At 42.6% G+C, this 22,973-nt stretch overlaps 1 protein-coding gene across 3 annotated transcripts in view; it reads right to left on the bottom strand.

Annotated features, from left to right (window-relative positions):
• The window catches only part of LOC147019912 (uncharacterized), an 86,208-nt gene that overhangs the window by 43,401 nt on the left and 19,834 nt on the right, over positions 1-22,973 (bottom strand). The window contains exons 1-3 of one of the 3 annotated variants that reach the window (XM_085894751.1): positions 22,175-22,310; positions 17,452-19,964; positions 8,303-8,412 (exon numbers count right to left, since the gene is read on the bottom strand). In XM_085894751.1, the coding sequence (XP_085750877.1) occupies positions 8,303-8,412; positions 17,452-19,964; positions 22,175-22,230 (2,679 nt within the window). In that variant the 5' untranslated portion in view covers positions 22,231-22,310. Of the gene's footprint in view, positions 1-8,302; positions 8,413-17,451; positions 19,965-20,487; positions 20,667-22,174; positions 22,311-22,973 lie in introns of those variants that run through there. The other 2 variants (XM_085894752.1, XM_085894753.1) reach the window with 2 other exon arrangements.

Genomic DNA, 22,973 nt, shown 5'->3' on the forward strand with positions numbered 1-22,973 from the left:
CATGTTTGAACAAGACCGAGTTCATCGAATTTGGTAAGAGTGCATCAAGGGAAATGGTTTGGAATGTCCATGCTCTTGCCTGTGCTGTTACTCGAAGTAAAGAGCTAATATAAGGGCATGGTACATCACTTCTAAAGGACCCTTTCTGAGCCAAATTTATGTTTCTTCAGTCGTTGGCTTCCTACATGTCCTGAGTCAGCAAGCGTGTCACAAAGAAGAAGCTTTCAGTGTCAGCAAATGAGGGGAAAAAAATGCACTCAAGTGCGGAAAAAAATTAAATGAAACAAACTTCTGCAAAAATGCTTTACTTGACTCCAGCAACATGGACATTGTCAGTGACTGGAGCCTGAAGTGAAGTCAGCACTTTACTTGACTTTACTCTCCGTCTGTTCCTTTACACTTGTGCTGAGGCTGCAAAATTTCCCTCTAATCCTAGGACTCAATGCGGCTTCATGGACAAAGTGCCTGAGAGTGTAAGAGATTCCCGAGTTGACAAAACTAATCCGAGAATTTGAAAGTGAAACGTGCCATGATGGGAAGAATATCTTCAGCATTGTTCGTCAGGACAAGAGATCTGGACAAGGGACCGGGCTTACAAGTCCCAAAATGCTCACGAGGCGGCAACACGAGATCATTCATTGTGGAAACATTTCCCTTATAGTCCACTTTTTGAAAAATCCAGTTGCAGAGATCTTGTGTAGCAGAGACCTCAAATCCCCAAAATGAACCAACCTTTTCACTCCATCACCGAGGACCCCTTCCCTCTCCCCAAAACCCCATTTGTCGCCTACTTTGCCTGACCACCAGCCAATAGCCAAGATGTATCGCAAATGGAAGATTCAGATCAAATTATTCCGGAAGAAAGCTGGGGCCGCAGAGTGGTCCATCTTCGGTCGGCTCCCACGCAAACCGCAATGCCGCTCTGGTCACTCTGACTTTGGCCGCACTATACAAACCCCAGCAGAAATACGTGCACCTCAAAATCGATTACAATTGAAGTCCATGACATGACAGTTGGAGTTCGAAAGCAGACTTTCACATCCCTTATGTACAAGTGTGAACGATCCATATCACATTAATCACACGTCATTGAGGCGCTCCGCGAAAGCCGGACGGGATGTTGCGGGAGGACGGCATGGAGAGTCTAATCGCCATTAGGGTCACAAAAGCATCGTTATCGGGTTGCACGGCTGCAGCAGCAGATAATCTTCCATCTCTATCGCCACTCGTCACAAAGAAGAAGTGGAAGAAGCAAGCGCTAATGATCGAAGTGCAGCCAAATAATGAAGCCGTCATTTTCACAGCCTTTCCTCTTGCACTTGTTGCCCTGATCTGCATCTCCAACCTCCGCCTTTGTTACTTGCGCTTGGTGAATTCTCCCACCCTCTCCCGCCCCCAGCTCTCACGGCTCCATCTTTACAACCGCCTTCTCCCAGCAGGTTTCCTCCGCGTCCTTCTTCCCAGTCGCCCCAGAGTCCCATCACAGATTAATTAAGTCATTGCGCTTGACAACTCAATCTGTGAATGGACGAACAATGGCAGTCGCTGTTACTCTAACCCAAACCTGCCCCACGTCTGTCTGACACAAACATGTCCTTTTCAGCCCTGCAATATTCACTCTATATTAGGCTGAGTTTTTCTTTCATCTCAGCCAAAGTATAATTTCCTTACAGAAAATACAACAAAGGGGCCTACCAAAACCCAAACAACGAGCAAAACAATATTTTCCAGAATGGGAATTTTTTTTGTTAATCTTTCAAACAAAACAGTTACATGATCACGGTGCTATTGATTACCGTAATCGTTTAAGATTTCTGCAGAGTTTTGGCAGGTTTTTCAGTAAGAATACATTTAATTGATAGTGCATTCATTGTTTGGGAAACAGTGGCAGCCCCTGGACCTACAAGAAATTGTATTATTGTACGTACAATTTGGATTTTCTTTTTTTTGTTCGATTTCAACAATTGCTTTTTAAATGGATCTTTTTCTCTCTTTTTGGTTTCTCAATTGCTAATTGGTGAAATCTCACAAAATAATCAATATTGGTGATTTATTTGTGAATAAATAATTCACTTATTTGCTTTGTGGATTGAAAGGAATAATCATAATAATAATAATAATAATAATAATAATAATTGTTATTATTATTACAATCCTTTTTTTAACCATCGATATCATTACAAGTGTGCAAGAGATATTTTGTGTGTATTATACAAGTGCCTTGGTAAGACTTGCACTGCTCCAAAACAAAGTTTTCCTTGTGCATGTAATTTTCATACTGAGCTTGTCAAATACATAATACAATGTAATACTGGACCATGATCTGCCTTTCCTTACAGGAGCTATATATTTATTAAGTACACAAATATGGTGGGATTTTGATGTCCTCTCCCTCCCTTTCTCTCAGTATGCTCCATACCTGCCTCTTTCCTCCCTAAGTACTCCTATCTCCTCCCAACTCCACTCTCCCCACGCTGATCTAACCTCTGTTTCTTCTCTGCCATCCTTTTCTTCCTTTTTCTGAATTTCAATTTTTCTCCTTTTCGCCCCTCACCACCCCACCTTTCATTTGTGTATGTAATAAATATATGGACCACACTAGTCACAAACACATTCACATTTTCCATTAAATTATTAAATTGTGCATACTTAGCTTAAAATGAAATTGTGTTCCAAAGCTTCATGGTGTAAAATATCTATCTATTCAAGTCTGCATAATTTCTACTCGTCACACAAGAAAAACTAAAAACAATGAGTCTAATGACTCACTCTGCATATACATTGTCCAATTTGTGCTTCCCTTTTATTCATATCCACACAGCAGGTTGCACATCACACCAGCTTCAAACTTTCATGTCATAATACTTTAACTAATGAACAGTCTTAGTACAAAGGCAAGAGCAATTGGAAGAACTTGACTTAGAGTGATTTGTAGAAGGGACAATAAAAACAAATACTGTTGTAGATATTTGGTGACAAAGTGAAACATTAACAAATCCGGATAAACAATGAATAAAGGTATAAAGGATGTTTCTCTAAGCGTTGATGTCAATTATTCATAAAGGGAAAGAGGCCATTGGACCAATCATGCCTTTGCCATACCCACATTATATTGTCCATTAACTTGAACATGCATTCCAAACTCCAACTCCACTATATCATTCAATAAACCAACTCCTCCACAACAATTATCTCCACATCTGTTCATATTCTGTACTTTATTTTATACCAGTATAAAAACCTGTCAACAATGACGGATTGGAATTATTTTATTCAAAATATTCAGACACTGGAAGACATGATGTTTTGTAGCAAGACGCGTTAATTTAAAACACTACATGTACAAATGTGATCATATTTTCATTATGTTATGGGATGTTTCATTTTGACGGTACAGCATCATGAATGTGCCAAAGTCTGAAACCTCGGCCTAGCGTCAGGTGTGCTTATATCTTCTTTATTTATTTATTTGACATCCTACGGATGTGAATGAACACTTGTTTTACTCTGTGAATGTTACACATCATGTGCAGCGAATATCACTTCCTGCACATTGTTTTTTTGTTATTTTTTTTAAATGCTCCTGTACACCGCCTTTGAGGCCCAGTTGCAAGTCACCGTCTATATTTCCAATAGAAGAGAAGTAATTACTCTTATGAAAAAGGATTTTCGAGTTTTTTTTTTAATCCTGAAAATGAGACCGTAGTGAACACACAGTCATGCTAAAAGATTGGCTTTTAAAAACATTCTTAAATCATTCTTATGAATGGGGACAGACAAATACACAAACACATCAATACACACTGTTTTATATCAGTGGATAGCTAGATTAACATTCTTTCCATACGATGGCAGGCTCCATGATGCAATACTCATTAGAACAACTGCATCATACAAGCCATATGTCATTAGTTGTCAGATTTTAGCACGAGTGATCGTATCCAGGACCAACAGCTACCAATTGAGCTGCCATTTCTCTTTGAAGAAAGAAGTTTTCAAATTGGGCTTTACCAACTTTCATTCCCCCCTTTGTAAAGTTCTGAAGAAGTGTCTTCTCTACACTTTTGGAAAAAGAAAGCAATGTTAAGTTTCAGTTATCACAACTTTCAATACAAATAGAACACATAAACCTTGTGAAAAAAACAAATAAATAGATAAATAAATAAATGAAAAAAACTCAGGAGGAACCAGCTGTCCAGGCCTGACGTTTGACTGAAAGTAATTTTGACATGAATTTGCAATTTGTTTAGTGTGCCAGAGATAACTCGCATACTTTCACGAATAACAACATGGGATATTTAACATCCACCAATGAGTAACGCTGGCAGACAGGTCCTCAGAATGATTGTCCTTCTGATGAAAGGTGCACATATTGATGTATCGGCCTGCATTTGAAACACAATGGTGACCAGCTTATAGCTCGGTCGAGTTTTGAACCCATGAGGCGAGATCGCTCCAAGGCTAATGGACATACCTCAAAGCACTGCTGTCAGCCATAAATAAGAACCTCAGATACAGATCATTTGGCTCATCATGCCTCAGCCAGCCACACTACATTCACTTAATCTATCAATTTACTTGTTACCTCCGCCATCGAAGGTAGACCGAAGTTATGTTTTCACCCCCATCTGTTTGTCTGTGAGTAGGATATCTCAAAACGTTATGGATGGATTCAGATGAAATTTTGGTGGACAGGTTAGGTGTGTGACAAGGATGAATTGATTTGATGTTGATGAAGATATGGAAACGGATCCGAGAATGTTTAAAGAGATTCTTCACCATTGAGGGGCCAAAAACGATATTTAGCATGATATCTCAAAGTTATGGACAGATTCAGACAAAAGTTAGTGGACAGCTTGGGTATCTGCCAAGGACGAAGAGATTTGATTTTTGTGAAGATCTGGATCCGGATACAATAAAAACAATTTTTTCATTCATTCTTCACCATTGAGAGGTAGGACCAACAACAATATATAGCATGATATTTCAAAAAGTTATGAATGGATTATGCCAAAATTTGGTGGATGAGAAAGGTAGGTGACAAGAACAAGGCGATTAGCTTTTGGTTTAAATCCGGATCCATATCCAGCCCATCAGTGGGATACAAAACGTAAACTGTTCAACTCTATTGAGTGCCGTTCTAGTCTTTTATGTATTACCCTATTCTTACCATTAACGTAATCTTTCTTATCATCAACATCCATCTATATGTAATTAAATTCAATATTCCATTTAAACTCGAGGAAGGGAATTTATCAATTGCAGTCGGAATGGCCTCCTCTTTTTAGAGAGATACCATTTAGTCTTTAACGTCCACAATCTAAATGAGATGGGACAGCCAGCTTTCCACCCTCATCTGATAGACATCATGCTCCAAGATTGAGTGCATCCTTGCTGTAACTACCCCAGAATGGTATTTGTAGTCGGATTTGATTCTGCAAGGGAAAAGATCCAGGTGCAGAGAGCTCAGAGGCAATCATGTTATCATTTGGGCTGCCCCACTGTCCCTCAGCCCACAGCATCCAAGTACATACTGAATTTGATCCTGTTAAAGTTTCAAGATATAATGGGGTCAGACACTGAGAAGTCATAGACCATGACCATGGTAATTAATGACCATACACATGTAATAACAAATCAATGAATCAGTTACAAGTAAAGACGATATATATATATATATATATATATATATATATATATATATATATATATATATATATATATATATATATATAATAAACATACTGTAGGTAGAGCATTCAAAATGTTCCACGATAGATATACAGAACATACAATAGTCTGAGAAACTTTAAAAAAAGGAATAACGACATGAATGTATAAATAAAAATTCAGGATATAAAGATATATTTTCTGACAAATTATGTTTTTATATTTTCAAAAATTAACAAAAAGACATTGATACGTCATAAAGTATTTGAGTATCTAGTCGGTATACCATTTTGAACGCCCTCGTAAATACCAAGCCGACAACATGAAAAAGGGTCTTGAGTTCTTGACGAACCAGCATTCATATGATCTTTGTGATGTAGCTATATAATAATAGGTTTATTAGTCCGTCCATTTTCTTATTCCACCCATTGGTTGGACAGCTTGCCTGACTCAACCCACAATTTCAACCTAATGAAAAAAAAAAAAACATCAGATGGCCACCATGTTTCTGCTTACTGCTATGCAAAGCCAGACATCTTCGGAGCTCTCATATTCACAATCGCCATGCCCTCCCTATACGTTTTGACTTCAGTGTAAAACGATCAAAGCGACAGTAAAAAGGATGCCGATAGGTGGTACAGACCTTGTGAAGATAGGTCTCAGCGACCGACTGAGGCAGCGGTCTATTGCCTTTTACACCACCTGAATAACTATGTGACATTCTCTCAAGTAGGGCCGAAACCCATGTTATTGTAAAGATCTTTATTTACTTTTAATGATGTGTATACATGCATCAGGAAGAAGATAATTGTTTTTGTGTGTTTATTGGCACAATTAACCTGCTCATGGTCACACGTTTTCTGCATATCTCACGTGATTGTGAGTTGGACAGGCGACAATGATGAGCTATGACATGTTTCAGCTGTTTCAATCGCAGTTTCTGTGAAGTCGGTGAGAGCATGATAGGGCAGGGGGAAAGCATTAAATATTCTGCAGTTTTGATGTGGGAATGCCCGTTTGCTTTCGTGAGTGGGAAGAGGGTGAGGATGGGAAAACAGAGTAGAGACTGGGGGGGGTGAAGCAAAGGTGAAACAGAGTTGGAAGGTTGAGGACTTGCATTGAGGGTGGGAGGGGGTTGGGGAGGGGGATTGAACATTTGAAGTGGGGAGGGAATTGATGCCTTTGGGTTGGCAAGGGGGGGGGGTGAGGACTTGGCATTGGGAGGCACTGGTTGAGGACTTGGGTTGGAGAAAGGGGAGATCAAAGATGGGACAGAATTGAGAGGGTACGTTTGAGGCTTAGGGGGGGGGTGTTGTGGCCTTGTGGTGGGGAGGGGGTTTGAAGGCTTGGAATGGGGAGAGGATCGACGTCATGGTTGGGAGGGAGGAGGGTGAGGACTTGGGGTTGGGAGGGGGGGTGGGGGATAGTTGAGGGCTTGAAGACACATTTTACATTGCACGAATGTTCCACAGGCCCCTGCGAGGTAATAATAATCAGCGTTCATGAGTTCACTTTGTCAATCCCACAAACCCATTGTATTTCAAAAATAGAGCTCATGTAACAGTTTGAATACTCATTCATGAAAGACGAGAAAAAATCACAGAATGGAAAATAAATTCAGAGAAGAAAGCATGAAAACTTGAGCTTGCCAGCCCTTGAGCCTCGATATATGGCAAGACACGTCACCCTCAACGGAAATTAGTGAGAGATTCACGAAGTCACATCTGCTGCTTGATGGCATGTCTCTTCGTATGAGGATGTCAGATGAAAATATTAGATAATAACCGGATCTAATAATTATCTGTTTTTTTTAATCCTGAATAATTTTTCTTTTATGAAACTGATTTTTAGCTCCCGATCAGCCACCATCTGGGGGTTTATACTACGAGTACTATCAGTTCGTTTGTCCGTCCAGAGCCTGTACTATATAATGACTCTGCTTTTCTTTCATATCCAGCATATGTGTGCAATAATATCTGGGCGAGGCACGTGAAATGATTTGGGGATCAGAGCCAATTTGAAATTTTGAGGATTAAAAAAAAAAAAAAAAAACTTTTATGGGAGAGAATAGTACAAGCTGGTATATAGTTTGACGAACCATTATTTATTTATACACACTTTACCATATTCACTACGGACATACCACCTTGAATTAATTATATATTTATATACACTTCACCGCTACCAACATACCACCTTTATTTATTCACTCACTTATATAACTTTTACCATTGTACAACCAACATTCCACCTTGAATTCATTACTTATTAATATATACTTTACAATCTCCACCACCTACTGTACATATTAATTTAATTATTCATATAATCTACATGTCTCATTTTAAGGTGTGGTTAGGTGATGTGTCCTCAATGAGAACTTGCATCCTTGTTAAGGTTTTTTTTTTTAACCAGGCATTGACCAAACCTTTAAACATTCCTTTTACAACAATTTTACCTTTCATGTCTAACTGAACAACTGTTTTCTCTACTTCAAAGTTAATCTATAAACTGGCCTTCATCTCGAAAAGCTCCAACGTAATGTGAAGCTGAAAGAAGACGTCACTTTTTAACAGTTAAAACAAGCATAATGGCAGTTTATTCAAGCACTGTAGATTTTGCCAAGACGTACCTTTACGTCAGGGAAGTATACTTTGAGCATGGTGGAACTCGGGTAGCGTGTGAAGAAGAAGATGAGCTTCGCTTTCTTTAGATGCGTGGGTGTCAGTCCATCCTGAATGTTGTATGAATAGTCAAGGCAGACAAGATGTAAGTCACGTCAATCCGAAGCTCAACCCGAGCAACCGCGTCCAGATAAGGATTACACCATGGGTGGAAAAGTTTTAAGAGTGGCAACATCTCTCACTAGTTGCACTTTCTTTTCACCTTTAGTTAGTGTTTCATACGTGACTCAGTGCTACCTTCACTTACATGAATAACCAATGCGCAATAAGTAGCTCATAACTTCCCTTTTCCTTTTTTTTTTTCTTTTTCTAGTGCTGAAGGCAATTTCAGATCCCAAACAAAGCATGTTCACCAAACAAGGCAAGCAACCGAATGCACTTCACACGAACACTAAGACGGTGGTTCTGTTTTAAGAAATCTTTTGGGGTGCAATGTACGATGCAGCGGCATTTTCGACATTACACCATACCAAATAAATAGAGTCAAAAGTGAAGTACAGAAAGTGAAGCCGATAACTTTATGATATGACCACTGTTTTTCATCTCCGGTAGTGTAGGCGTGATTACTGAAGCAGTAAACCACCGTGGCCGCTTCAGTTGGCAGGTCGCGTCCATGTTGAATGGTCGTGGCGACTCAAATCAGAAGGAATCGTCCGGCTCACACAGGCTGGTGCATCGCTCGAGCGTCTGTCCCAGAGTCCGCTGCCTATCTGAATGCTGCTACGCCACATTAAAGCATTTGAATACTGCTTCGTGCAAATAATGAGAAGAACAAAGAACCAACGAGAGTCATTGTACTGCCGTTGTAAACCTTAAGTAGCATTTGCTATTGTATCTTTATCAGCACGATGCAGGTTAGTGTAGATTTTTGCATTTTTTTCTTTTTTTGCGGAAAGCTCAGCATTTGCATACATGATGAGGCATCGTAAAGCACGGACCCACTTTGCTTCTATCCCTGCTTTTGTCTGCTCTCAAGATGCTTATGCCCATTGTATTTTGGAAATAAATCATGACATCTGTCACCGAGCTCGGCATGCAAACAAAGAAGGATTTTAAAAAGAAAATTCCAAAAAAAATTGTATCACTCATTCGGTATAATACAACATTCAAAACTTCTCACTTCCTCGAAGCAATGATTGATGCTCAAAAACTGCTAGCCCAGGATATATTTGAGGGTCTCTTAAATATAGGGTAGAAAACTATTAGAAAGGGTTTATTTTTGTTTTCTACTTAATACTGACTTCTAGAAGCTGAATTATTGCCCGATACATGCCATGAACATATCACCATCATCATTTCCTGTCCTAAAGATGGCTGTTGTAATGACGAATACTGAATGTGAAAAAATCTCTCTTCTGTGGCCAGCAGGAAACAATTGCTCTAATTTCCTAACGAATTGTCTTATAATTGACCAGACTAAGTGGTGTAATGGTTAGAGCATCCGTTGAGTCTGGGAGGTCGGTGGTTCGAAGCCTGGCCGGCCAAGTCATACCAAAGACTATAAAAATGGTACGTGCTGCTTCCTTGCTTGATCCTCAGCATTTAAAAAAAAAGGATAGAGCATGGACAACCAACCATGGATTGCAACCATTGGGCAGGTTTAAAATGAGATACCATGTAGAAAGGGTGAAAGAAACATGTTCTACACTCTTCTTTCACCCTTTCTACATGGTATCTCATTTTAAACCTGCCCAATGGTTGCAATCCATGGTTGGTTGTCCATACTCTATCCTTTTTTTTTAAATGCTGAGGATCAAGCAAGGAAGCAGCACGTACCATTTTCGAGTGAGTAACCTTTTTCAAGCAATGCTCAGAGACATCATGAGCTTCAAAAAAGATTCAGGACCCAGGCCCCTCATACTTCAGATCCCTCCACCCCCCAATAAAACATTTAGCATCATGGTACATGTAGAAAAAAAAATAGACGAATCATTTTAAGGTGGCCTATCATAGTCAAGGGGTTAAAATAGATTTGGGGCACAGCAAACAAAAGAAAACATTTGGGGTAAGTGCCCCATGGGTCAGTGCCCAGCGATGCCCCTGGTAATGCTTAATGTCACTAAGACATTCTGCCGATATTAACACACCCATTCTTTTGCTGAGATATTGCTCGAACCACAGCTTCACAAAACATACAACAATAACAGATGGACATTTGAAGGATTGTGCAGGGTAATGAAGGAGTTATGTAAATGAGGAGAGAAATAATATAAGGGCAAATCAAATAAGAAAAACCAATGAACTGAATGTTTTCACTCGGTTGTTCCAGGTAGCATTATTAAGCAAGTCGAGTGTAACAATTAAATTGGAAAAAATGTTTAATAACGTTTCTCGTGTAAAACCCTAATCTTTGATTCCAGAAACAATTTGTCCAGAAACTTATGACTACTCAAAATCTGTAATGGAAGAATAAATGGTAATAAATGCCGATTAAGAATAACACATGCGGTTGATGAAAAGACTTGACTCTTTACGTCATCAAGTCTTACTTTACCAGAGCAAGTGGCAAAGTCCGGTGGTGAAGTCAGCTGTAGCCAGAACTTACAGGTTTGGGATAGTTCCTGGATCAGACAATCTAAACCTCACCCCGTGATGCAAGGAACGTGGGTGTTTTAACAACCGTGTCTGACTAGCATATGGAACAGAGTAGGAACTGGAATTTCCCTGGCGTTGGCGATGGCAAACTTTCCAAGGAGCAAGTGACATGTGTCTGGTCATGTTTCTGCCACGAGTACACCGTGGTGTACCTCCTATATCTGTTGTGGTCGTGCTGGGTCACAATAACCCTCACCCTTTCATGAGCAAATATTTCTCTGACTGCAATCTGTGCTGTTAACTGAAGACAATCTTGATAGATATTACTACCAGAAAATGGTTAGCAAAATGCGGAAGCTCCTCGTTTTGAATGTCCACGATTTCTCAACACCACATAGACTGACACAAACCTTCTCGATTCATATATAGACTCTGCTGTGGACAAACTAATGCTCCCTTGCCTAGGCAGCCAGAAATTAACAGGCATTAACCATTTTCACACCATCTGTCCAAATCTGACCGAGAGACAGCCTGGCCTTATTTTCAGGGATGGCAACAAGGGTACTGTGGAGTCGTCCATAAAACTCATTCCACTTCTTCCTTGTGGACTTTACTACCAACAATGTAGCTCCTCAACTCGACGGATACAATGACATCACAAGGCAGATTTTAACTGATTCCATATTTTAAAACAAGTTATTTTGTGAGAATGTGAGTTTGCTGAACTATATAAGGATATGAATGAGTTATGAGTCGAGTGCAGTATCGTATTATGATTTAAGAAATCATTTCCCTCCAGTTCACTACACTACCCATGTAACTAACGATGCCAGACCAACTGAGGATAGACATCATGCCAGCTGTACCGACGGTTATAGCCATATTTGATCTAGTATCGTTGACTACCTGGGTATAAATGCAAAGATGGAAGATCAATTGAATGAAATTTACATGGGACACAAGGGAAAGTGCTTAAAAGTGGAAGAAAACAGCATGTTTTGCTAGTTCCTATGGACTACACTATTCTACTCGTGATGTAGGATGTTTATGATTTCATCGACAGTGAACGGTACAAGGATGAGATAATAAAACCATTAAGAGAGATGACAAGTATTTATCTGGAGTACCAGGAGTATATAGCGAAGAAATTTGCTGGCACGGAAGTGCCTTCTAGTTGGATTAAAAGAGGTTAAAAAAAATTCACGTGGAAAGTATATTTTTCATTCGAGTGAAATAGAAGCCTCCATAAAAAGTCTGGATGCACACACAAGTTATATTTTGAATTAACTCGAACTTGCATGCTCAGGATATTGATCAAACATCACAATGCACATAACTAGGAGACCTGTCGATGCTCGTGGTAGTTATCATCATAGAAAGCCTGATATGCAACACGCAGCAGCTCCTCAAAGCCTTGCGAACCCTGAGAAGAATGCAATAGGGCTCGAACCAACAAGGGACCTCACACAATTAATTCCCTGTGGGCCTTTATTTCTCGAATTAAAATAAAATCATTACACCTTGGTGTTTAAATTTCAAACTATTTTGTTTTCATCTTTACAACAATAACAGCCCTTTGTCGAGGAGGAGAATAAAAACTGGCTGCTTCTGGCAAGATGCCCCTCCAAGCTCAGAAAGGAAATGAAACACTGAGGCTGGAACAAAATGGCACCTGGCCCTCAATCTCATGGGACGGATCATCAACTTTTAGCCCTGCTTGCAGCCCTATGGGTCTCGAGAGACAGCATAATAGAATGAAGGATAAACACGCCAGGCAATTAATTACAACAAAGACAGGCTAATTGACCAGCACACACCCAGAAAATTAAAAAAAAAACCTGGCAATGGATATAAAATGCTTAATGGAATCGAAAAAAGGATTTTTTTTTGATGTTTTTAATTTTAAGGATGGCTCATCTGAAGGACTCAGATCTATACACAATTCCCACCTCTGTTTCGAGCACAGAATGTCAATTCAATGCCAATACCGAGTAAGGTTCCTTACTGACGCAACTTCTGCAGACCTATCTGAAAAACCCAACGTGAAAGATGACAGGAATAAACGAGATGTTAAGAATACTTGCCATCATCCTCGAAACAACTGCCGATCACATAGAAGAAGGTGCTCGGAACTTTGGGTTTCTTTAAGGAAAAAAGAAAAAAGGATTTTTGAACCCTGGAACAAATGAGTCACTTTTGGGGTAGTGAGTGCGGTGGCGGTGGTCTATCACCCCCTTAGTCCTGCCTGCCGGAGTGTGATTATGCACTTGGGTTTTACTTGGGTGGGCTATTTTGCCATCTGCTTCAGTGGCTCGAAAGCAGAAACCTATCAACAATAAATGTCTCTCACTACAAAGGTAGATATCCAAAAGGTGTCAAACTTAGGGTGATGCCAAATGCCCATCTTTTTATAGTGTCAGTACAACACATGTTGAAAGTCTCACCCACAGACAGGAGAACAAATTCACGTTCCATCACTTGGAAGGCTTGGAGAAGCGTTGGCGGGACAAATTGGGCGACAGCTTTGCCATGACATTTCGCTTCGTCTTATCGCCCAGCAGACCATGCATCTTGAGCTCTAGGTCATACAAAAATGCAATCAAATGTTCAGCAAATCCAACTGCAGTCTGTTGCCTGCATTGCGGTGGGGCTACAAACAAAACTGGGAAGTGTACCAATCAGGTTGACCTGCACGGTAATATATAGTCATGTGGGTTACACAGAAAACTACTTGTGTATTGTTGTAAGAAACTTTGTTCTTTATCTGACCCTTCATGAGTCTACTTTCCATAGTCCGCAGAACAATGCAATTACTTATAGAGCAATTGAAGGAACTCTGGAAATTTCCTTCTGTTATTCTTGAGCGTTTATTTTTCAGTAGCATTGCTAAATCTGATTTTGAAAGCCGTTACATGTAGGCGTGTGTCCACTTACGAATGCTGATATGTAGAATGCAACAAATGATCAGTAAGACTGTGGCCTGAATTAAAAATTCAATGGGTGATGATTCCAAAACAAAGGTTTCTGCATTCTTGATTAAAAAGCTTTTTCAATGCATCTTTCTACATAGTCCTTTAAGCACAATTTTCACTTTCAAACAAAATAATCACCCTTGTTTTAAATTCCTTATTCTTGTTAGGCTGTGTACATATTAATTTGTATGATATATATATATATATATATATATATCGTGTCCATTTGAAGTTGCCATGAGAAGAAAATTAAGACAACCAGAATAGCCAGTATATTTCATGGCAGCCTATTTTATGCATCCATTAAGCCTGGTGTTGGCTTAGTTGTTAGGGTTGTGGGCTTGGGATCTTAGGGTCCTGAATGTGTGCATGGTTTTCTGCTGAATTAACACCAGGTGGGGTTGACTCAGCCTGTCATCCTTCTGAGGTTGGCGAAATGAATACCAGTGTACTGGTATATGGGCACAGCATCAGCGGCATAGTCGTGCCCCAACAAAATGATAGCTACCTGGCAGCCAAGTTGCTATACGTAAGAAGAAAAATGCATCCATTGATACATGATTGCAAGGTTGAGGCCAAACATGGAGGTTAACCTTCATGTTATTCTATCACATTGTTTCACTTCCTTGTAGGTATATGCATCAGCTAGTAAGGTACAAAACATTGGCCTTTGTACTTTAGCAACTGATGTAGTCACAAGGTGGTGGTGAAACACCATGATGTATGGTCATATCAAAATAAATTCAAACTTCATTGCCATCTTTGGCTCTGGTTACACATGTGCGTGTAAATGGTTTCAGTGGCAGTTGATCCGCGGCTCTACGAGTTCCCTATATCCGCTGTGTGTCCTTACACAATGTCCGTTGTTGTGCCAAGCTTTCTTTAAACCACTGTGCTGGGGTTTTCATTAGTCGTGTATCCTCCAAACTTGGTTGTCATTACTCACTTTCATCTGATTCAACGTCTACTGGGAGTTTCGAATCAGTAATTGAGCCATGCAAAGTATTTCGATACATTCACATGTTTGAGAAGGGTCAATAAACCAAGAGGCAAAATAAACCACAATTATTCTATGAATATATAGACATGACATAGACCCCATTATTACATCACCACTATGGGAAGGGGCTTGAAAGAGGTGATAAGGGATAACCCAGCGATGAGAAAACTAAGCAGTCAGTCAAGGTTAAGTGACTTAGTTGCTTGCTATCCCAGATGCTTGTGAAAACGCACATCTGAGGTTTCACGAACACAGATCAAAAAGCTCTGGAATCAAACACGAATATTGACACAACACCTACTGGCTCTCTTATAACATTGAGAACTGTTCACTTTTATCGAGTAAATTTCCAAATATCCTATTGAAAATATCGATCGATGACCCCTTTCATGAGTACAGCTGCAGCAAGGAGCCCAATTAGAGCGTGATCTAATTAATAATTCAGGTAATTAGCAATTATGGAAAATTGTTTAACGAACTGTGTACATGCGCCCAATAAAAAGGGATCATGGACCCTTCAGGTAAGGACACGGCGGACACAAAAGTGACGCTGAAGTGAGCACAGAAAAGCGTAAACAACTTGTATCGAAGAGGACTTGCATGTCCATTCAATAGATCGTGTCTGATAACTTTTGCAGGTGCGTGTAACTCCGGCCTGAATCAGATTTCTTACTAATACAGTCAAATCAAAGTGAATTTTTTTTTAAAAAAGACTTACTTTCCATCTTCGACAAGATATATATCTTAGGTCTGAAATAAAAAAAATATATAAATGCTGCATCAACAGTATAAAAACAATGTCACAGGCTATATATATGAGTCAGACAGTTAAAGCTGAAGCAGGTCACAAAGGGTTTTGGTCATCTGAGCTTGCGAAATAGCTCAAATTTAAAAGTGAAAATTAGCATCGGAGCGTGCCTGATTGCGTAAGCATGATGTCATAACTGCGGAATGAGAGCACGCACTATATTTTAGGAACGGCTGATGCACACCCGGCGAACGTTCCATGCTGCGGGCTTTCGAATTGCATGTTCACCACACCCAGCTGGACCCACGCCTCCCGAGCACCACTTTCGGCCTTCAAGATGACTTACTCACAACCATGCAACTGAATATATGATTCACACCTGGCATTACCTATGTTTTTCTCACTCTCAATTTCACGCAATGTCATCGCAATATCAATTGTGTACTTTTAAATGGCATAAAGAAAGTTCATTAAAGTAGTACTCGAGTAAATAAGGAGGGTACACGTTCTTCCATGTAACGACATCATTGAAACGACTTCGCTGTCGCGACTACACACTCCAGCTCAGCCGCTTCCTTAAACGTTTGCCACCACAACATCCGTCCGTGACGCTGCTGACCTGGTTTTCTCAATACGAGGATCATTCAGAAAGTTATATGAACAAGATACAATAGTTCACGACACACCTTGACAAAAATGATACACACACATTATGTGTGTATGTGTGTTTGTGTACATACACACATCTGATAGGATGGCCAAGCGCTACTCACACTCACCTCTAAGCTGTCTAGCCTGGGTTTGAATCCTGACGCAGCTATAAACTGTCATCCCAGTATTTTACAGGCAGTCCCTCGATTCAATGTGCATTTCAATGCAAATTCATCAATGTGTGTGCCGTACCTTGGATGAACGCTAAACTGCCATGCCATCCGATGGGCATTAGTTGGAAGATGACAAAGATCCCATGGTGCCCTTCTGAAGAGTAGGTGAGCAATCGCCAGCACCCTGGACAAGTTCCAAATTCCTGCCCTAACTACAGCTGGGAGAAGGATGGCAAACAGCCCAACGGTCCAGCAGTCCAGCATGATGCCTGGCCTACAAACTGTTTTGACAGAACCAATGCTCCGCATCACAGAGTATGGTACATTGGATCGGATATATATATATATATATATATATATATATATATATATATATATATATATATATATATATATATATATATATATATATATACATACACACTGTGTACATAATATATAATGCATGATGCATATATACATTCTATCTTGTTAAATGCATTCTGGAGCACTGATTCAATTATTAAGGCTGTTAATTGCATCATTACTGTGGCGCAGCTCTGGCATTGATGCAGTGCCTCTGCAGATTAGGATAGGGTTTTAGGATTTGTCTGGTGTACCAGGACACAATGGTCTACTCTTTTTGTAAGACAAAATGGCATATTGACCTACAACAGGACCACTCTATGGCGTAAATAGTTAATGCAGTATTTACATACCTTCGTTTACATATCATATTCTTCTGTTCCTTTTTACCAATTATTCTACAATCACTCTCGGTGGAGTTTCAGCATGTAGTTATATCGTATAATCTTAGTTACGGGAATGATTGCAAAAATGTATTGACAAAAGCATATGACAGTGTCATGTCAAGAGAGTGTCTTCGCTGGCGATGTACGTCTGTTTCATGCATGGCCTTTAAAGATCATAGATTTCCCCCAAAACAGCTTGTGCAAATAAGGAATTTCATTACCTTTCCTAAATATGATATTAAAACCAAACCAATTTAAAGAAACAACCGTATTGCGAGCCAAGGATATGACACCTGCTGAATAAACATTGAGCTCTGCCGTCTCAGACATCTCTCCTGTTGCCTCAGCCTTGACCATTGCCAAAGAAAGGCAGTCTGTGGAGCCATGGGCGAGAGGTGGTGTGCAGGAGCGTCGACTGTATGTAGGAATTGTACTTGAATGCTGCAAGTGATGCGCCGGTTGGAGCTTGGTGCGGCCCCGCAACATGTCTGGTGTGCTGCGCTTCGGTGGGGGGATATGGTCTCGGCACGAAGAACCCATGCCAGAGCTGGCTAGACCAGGAACAGCACCCGCTGCGGCTGCAGCAGCTGCAGCAAGGCTGCTGTGCAGAAGGTAAGCCATCTGTGGGATGGGAAGGGGGTGGTGTTGGGGGAGAGGTGCACAGTGGTTCGACATGCCAAGAGGGACCCCAAGACCCATGCCATGGGTCGTGGTCTGCGAAATTGGCAGACCTTGAGAGCAATATGGCAAAGGACTACCACCAGTCATTCTCTCCGTGCCAGGTGGCGTGCCTTTGCGCACAACCAATGGAAGCGCTTCTGTCTGATCGGTGGAGAGTCCGGGTGAGACCAAACCGTAGTGTGCTTGTGGAGACCGAGATGTCTGCTCACCATAGCTGTGCAGAGAGCGACCTGCCGCACTTTCTACCCTGACAGAAGAACTGGCAAAACGTAGTGGCCCGAGAGGTTCAAGGCCCAGAGAAGAATGAGAATTTGAGGCAAGACGTTGAGAAGGTGGTGCTGAAAATAATTTGTTTGGGTGGTGGTGATTCTGCTGTTGTTCTTGTTGAGGATGGTTGTGGTGGTGATTCTCGTGTTGTTCCTGTTGCGGATTGTAGTGGTGATTCTGATGCACATGAGGTTGTGAATAAAGGGGATGGCGATACGAATGATGGTGATAAAGATGTTGCTGTTGGTGGTTATTTCGTAGCTTATCTTGTGACTTCTGTCCAAGCTGTTGTGTTTGTGAAATTGATGTTTTCTCATCCTGTGTGAAAGTTTTTACAACCACATCAACCACATGTGCCACAGCACGTGCTAGCTCATGCTTCAATGCGAGTGCCAACTCCGAACGGCTCGGCGTTTGCACTTCTTCATCTTCTTCACGTTCCTGAGGCTCATCTTTACCGTCCAACTTCTGGAGTCTAGTATTATCCTCCCTTGTCGTACCAGGCTCCGACATGGTCGAGGAGCTTCTGACTGATGAACCAGTCCTCTCTGCCGGTCTAGCCAAGTCTCCTTGTTTCTCATCTTCTTGTTCTTCTTCATTTACAACAGAGCCCTCACACTGACCTGGTTCTAACTGTTTCACATGTCGTTCTTTTGAAGCTTCACGATCACCGTCATGTTCTTGAGGCTGCGCAATGTCCTCATGTTCATGCTCATCACCGCATTCTTCACCATTATCTTCATCTTCTTCCTCATCCAACTTTCTCTCACTTTGCTTTTTAACTCTAATGTCATCTACAAAGCCCTTGAGAGACACTTCTTCTTCAGACTCATAAGCACACGAGAAGCGACGATGCAGTCGCACAAGCTGCTGCTGCATCTCCTCAATTTGTTTTCTGAGGCGTCTCCGCTCGTCATTCTTTAAGTGCTGCTTGCAATCTCCCCCTGCCATTTCTTCTTCCTCCTCATCATGTTGTTGTTGTTGAACTTGTAACTCCTGCAGTTCCCGTAACTGCGACTCAATCTGCTGTTGTGGCAATCGCTGCTTGCGCTTGTTCTCCCGTGGACTGGTGGTTCCATGCTCCTCTGTGCGAGCATTCATGCTGCGGATGATGTTCTCAACACGAGCGCGTTTTGCTTGCATGTTAAATCCATCTCCAGTAGTGCTGCATTTGCTCCCTTGAGGTGATAATCGCTCTTGTCTGCTGACCCCTGACCCATCGCTGTACATATCCTCATCACTAGACTCCCCACCACAGCGAAGGACACCCGGAGCAGATAGTGTGCTTGGCATCTCACTCAACCTGTGTTGCTGCAGCATTATTTGCTGATGCTGTAGCTGTTGATGCTGTAGCTGCTCATGCTGTAGCTGCTGAAGGTGCTGATGCTGTAGCTGCTGATGCTGTAGCTGCTGATGCTGTAGCTGTGGATGCTCTTGAGCTGCTCCGTTGGGTTGCAACATTTGTGAATAAACACCCCCTCTCACCCCAAATCCATCCTGCTCAAATCCAACACCTTTGTTGAGGAGATTTCTCAGTACTCCCACAGACATGTCTCCGAAAGGGGTCATCGCCACCTGGTCGTGCTCAAGTAATTGCACGGCACAGCCAGGCCGACACTCGGGTGTGGTTCTGAGCCTCGAGCCGAACGTCGTCCGTGCCGCCCTCACGTCCGTGGTTCTCGTTATGCCCAATCGACTTCGCTTCACCCCGATGTCCACACGTCTGCGCTTGGCGTGTTGGCCGGCGCCAATAAAGCTCCCACTCAGCGCATGACAGTGCATCACTTTGGGGAGGTGCACATCTTCTGGAGTGGCCACCACAATGGCTGGGCCTTTCAGTACTTGTTGGTACCTGGAAAAAGCAGCCAAAATGGGAAAAAATTACAGCCTCATTCACAATTCCTTCTGAATTCTCGCCAACAATTTATGATCTCTGATTTTTTTTTTCCTGGAAAGCGATTAGAATCGCTTGAAGAGCATGACTGTTCATTATTAATTGCAAGTTAATAAATGGAAAGAAAAAAAACGAGTACACCACAATGCTATCACACTTAACACGGAGTCAATTTGGCAATACATTTGATGACGTTTGTTCTCCGTTACTGAAACAACCATCTAATGCTGTTGCTGTCGTATTTTCAATTCGTTCTCCCTCTCACAAATGTACAATATGTGTTGTACTCATGTTTGTCATTCTGGGCCAGTCGGACTGGTTAAGTCGGTTGAAGAATGACAAACGAACCACAGTTGATGGCATAATTTTGTACCCCCATGGATTGCCCTTTTTCACCCACTTTGAGTGCCTTGGGAGCCACCGCGAGAAGGCAACCTATGCAGGCCCTACTGGTAGTTATGAGAGGAATTTTGAATTTCACCTGCACGCAATGGCTTGGGATATTTTCAAGGGGTCATGAGATCTTTAACCTCCACCGGCAGCCGATGCTGGCAGACTGTTCTCCAGCTTAAGGTCCCGTCCGACAGAATCATCGGTGCATTTCCCTGCCTGTGAAACTCCAGGCTGACAGTTTCTAGTTGGGTCTGGAATAGAAGCGAGACGAGACAGCTCCGAGACGAGTAGGCTATACCATTGAGCTATTCTGTCAGCCCAACACTTGTACACACACACACACACACACACACACACACACACACACACACACACACACACACACACACACACACACACACACACACACACACCGAAACAGGCGTTGTGGAAATATGTCAAAGGTCATGCATTTGGACCTCTGGATACAAGGCACTAAGTATCACAGCCACTTGCCCTTGAGCTAATTTGAGTTCAATTCCGAAATTCAGATCAGATTATAAACTGTCACGCTGGTGTTTCACAAGCAGGATGATGCACAATGGGGTTTGGCGGATGAACGTGAACCCAGAGACTCGCCTGCTGGTATTGGTTGTCAGTCAACTTTAAAGATCCCATCGTGTCTTTCACAAATTGTAGGCGATCGTCACCAGACCCCTGGCCAAATTCCAAATGCTTACCCCAAATACAACCTCGGATTGCAATGGCAAACCCCCTGACTACGATGTTTGGCACGAGACCGTTTTGCCTGCCCATGGATACCTGCCCTCGTGCCCACCACCAAACTGACGGATCAACTTTTACAATTAAATGGAATCTTGTGTGTACCCACATCGTTGTGCATTGCACGCACGACTGTGATTGTCCGCGTTGATGCGACTACTTGATCTTTAAAAGCAATCGAATGGTTTTTGCAAGTTCCATGAGCTTTGCTCAAGACAATTGCGATGCGAAGGGTCGTATAGATATCGCTGGAGCACGATCCATCGTAAATATATTTCATCGAGACACGTAAACTGAAATGTTGTTGTTGAAGTTCGTGCGCTTTTCCAGGGCATCAGAGCTGTCGAAGCAGAGTCAGAGCAAAGCGTTCCAGGGGTCGTTTACCTTTACCTTCACAGTGGTGCTAATCAGAGCACGAGGGATTTCGGATTTGGCCAGGGTGACGACACAACCCCTCGCCTACCATTTGGGATCATCAGGGTCCAGCGGCAACCAACGTCGACAAACGTCTCCACGGCTAAACGTCCTCTCCGAAGGACGGGGTACTCATTGGTACAGCTCCCAGTCTGCCATTGTGAGCACCACAATCCAACGGCTTATACAGTCGGGTCAGGAATCGAACTCGCGGCGACGAGTTTCGTCGAAACCCAAAGCGCTTCCGAATTAGCGATCATCGGAAACGTGTCGGGAAATCGTGTCGCCGCAAGGGGAAGCGGGTCTCGGGTGCGCTGAGCTGTCCATGAGGTTGTGCGTGCGTCGAGTAAACAATGCGCAAAGCGCGAATATTCCTGGTCAACGCAAACAGTGCGGCAGTCAAAGTTCACCCAAACGGGAACCGGACGGCTTGTCTCAGCAAGACCAGGAGCAAGACCAGCGGGCTCGGTCTGTCACCGCGGATCTGCGTTCCGCGCTCTCCGGAGCGAAGTTAGATCAAAGCGCGGTACCGACCCTCTCGCCATAAACAGCCGTGACGGTCAATTGACCCGGGTTGTAACCCACGATGGGAGACTCACGAGGCCTTTCCGTGCCGTCTGCTTTCGATCGCCGCCGGTGCTGGACCCGTCACCATGAGTCGGGTCGCGCTGACACCGCGGGGGACTCATTTAAAGACGGAGACACGGGTCTCTCCGTGAACCCCGCCCACCTGCTGCTCGATGGGGGCGGGGTCACGATGTCGCCCAATCGGTGCGCGCAAACTTGCGGGCGTTCCCTCCCTTTAAACCCGACGTGCGACGTCATCGGCGTGCGTCAGTCGGCTCGTGTTCTGCGCGTGACGTCATCGCACGGCGCTCGACGGCCATCCTGACGAGCCAATGAGCGAGGCGCGTGGGAGGTGAACCTGCAAACATTGACGCGTGTTCTCTGGACGGCTCTCGAACGCAGGTCGTCGTGCGGAGGAGGAATCGACTCAAATCCATCGGTTGACCTTATTGCGCGTTCTGGAGACTCGTGTTGCCGGTTTCTCGCAATTTGTAGCATTCACCAGTAACTCGTCTCTGTCGCAGCGACAATAAACGGCGCGAACACACACACACACACACACACACACACACACACACACACACACACACACGCACACACGCACACACGCACGCACGCACGCACACGCACATACACACACACACACACACACACACACACACACACACACACGCACGCACGCACGCACACGCACATACACACACGCACGCACACACACACACACACACACACACGCACACATACACACGCACACATACACACACATACGGTGCACACACAAACTGTAAATCCTGAAGTTGGTCTCGTTTTAACCTCGACGGATGTGGACGT

The sequence above is a fragment of the Eptatretus burgeri genome, chromosome 9 (assembly GCF_056783735.1).
Source record: "Eptatretus burgeri isolate ZD-2024b chromosome 9, Ebu_testis_v1, whole genome shotgun sequence".
NCBI lineage: Eukaryota > Metazoa > Chordata > Myxini > Myxiniformes > Myxinidae > Eptatretus > Eptatretus burgeri.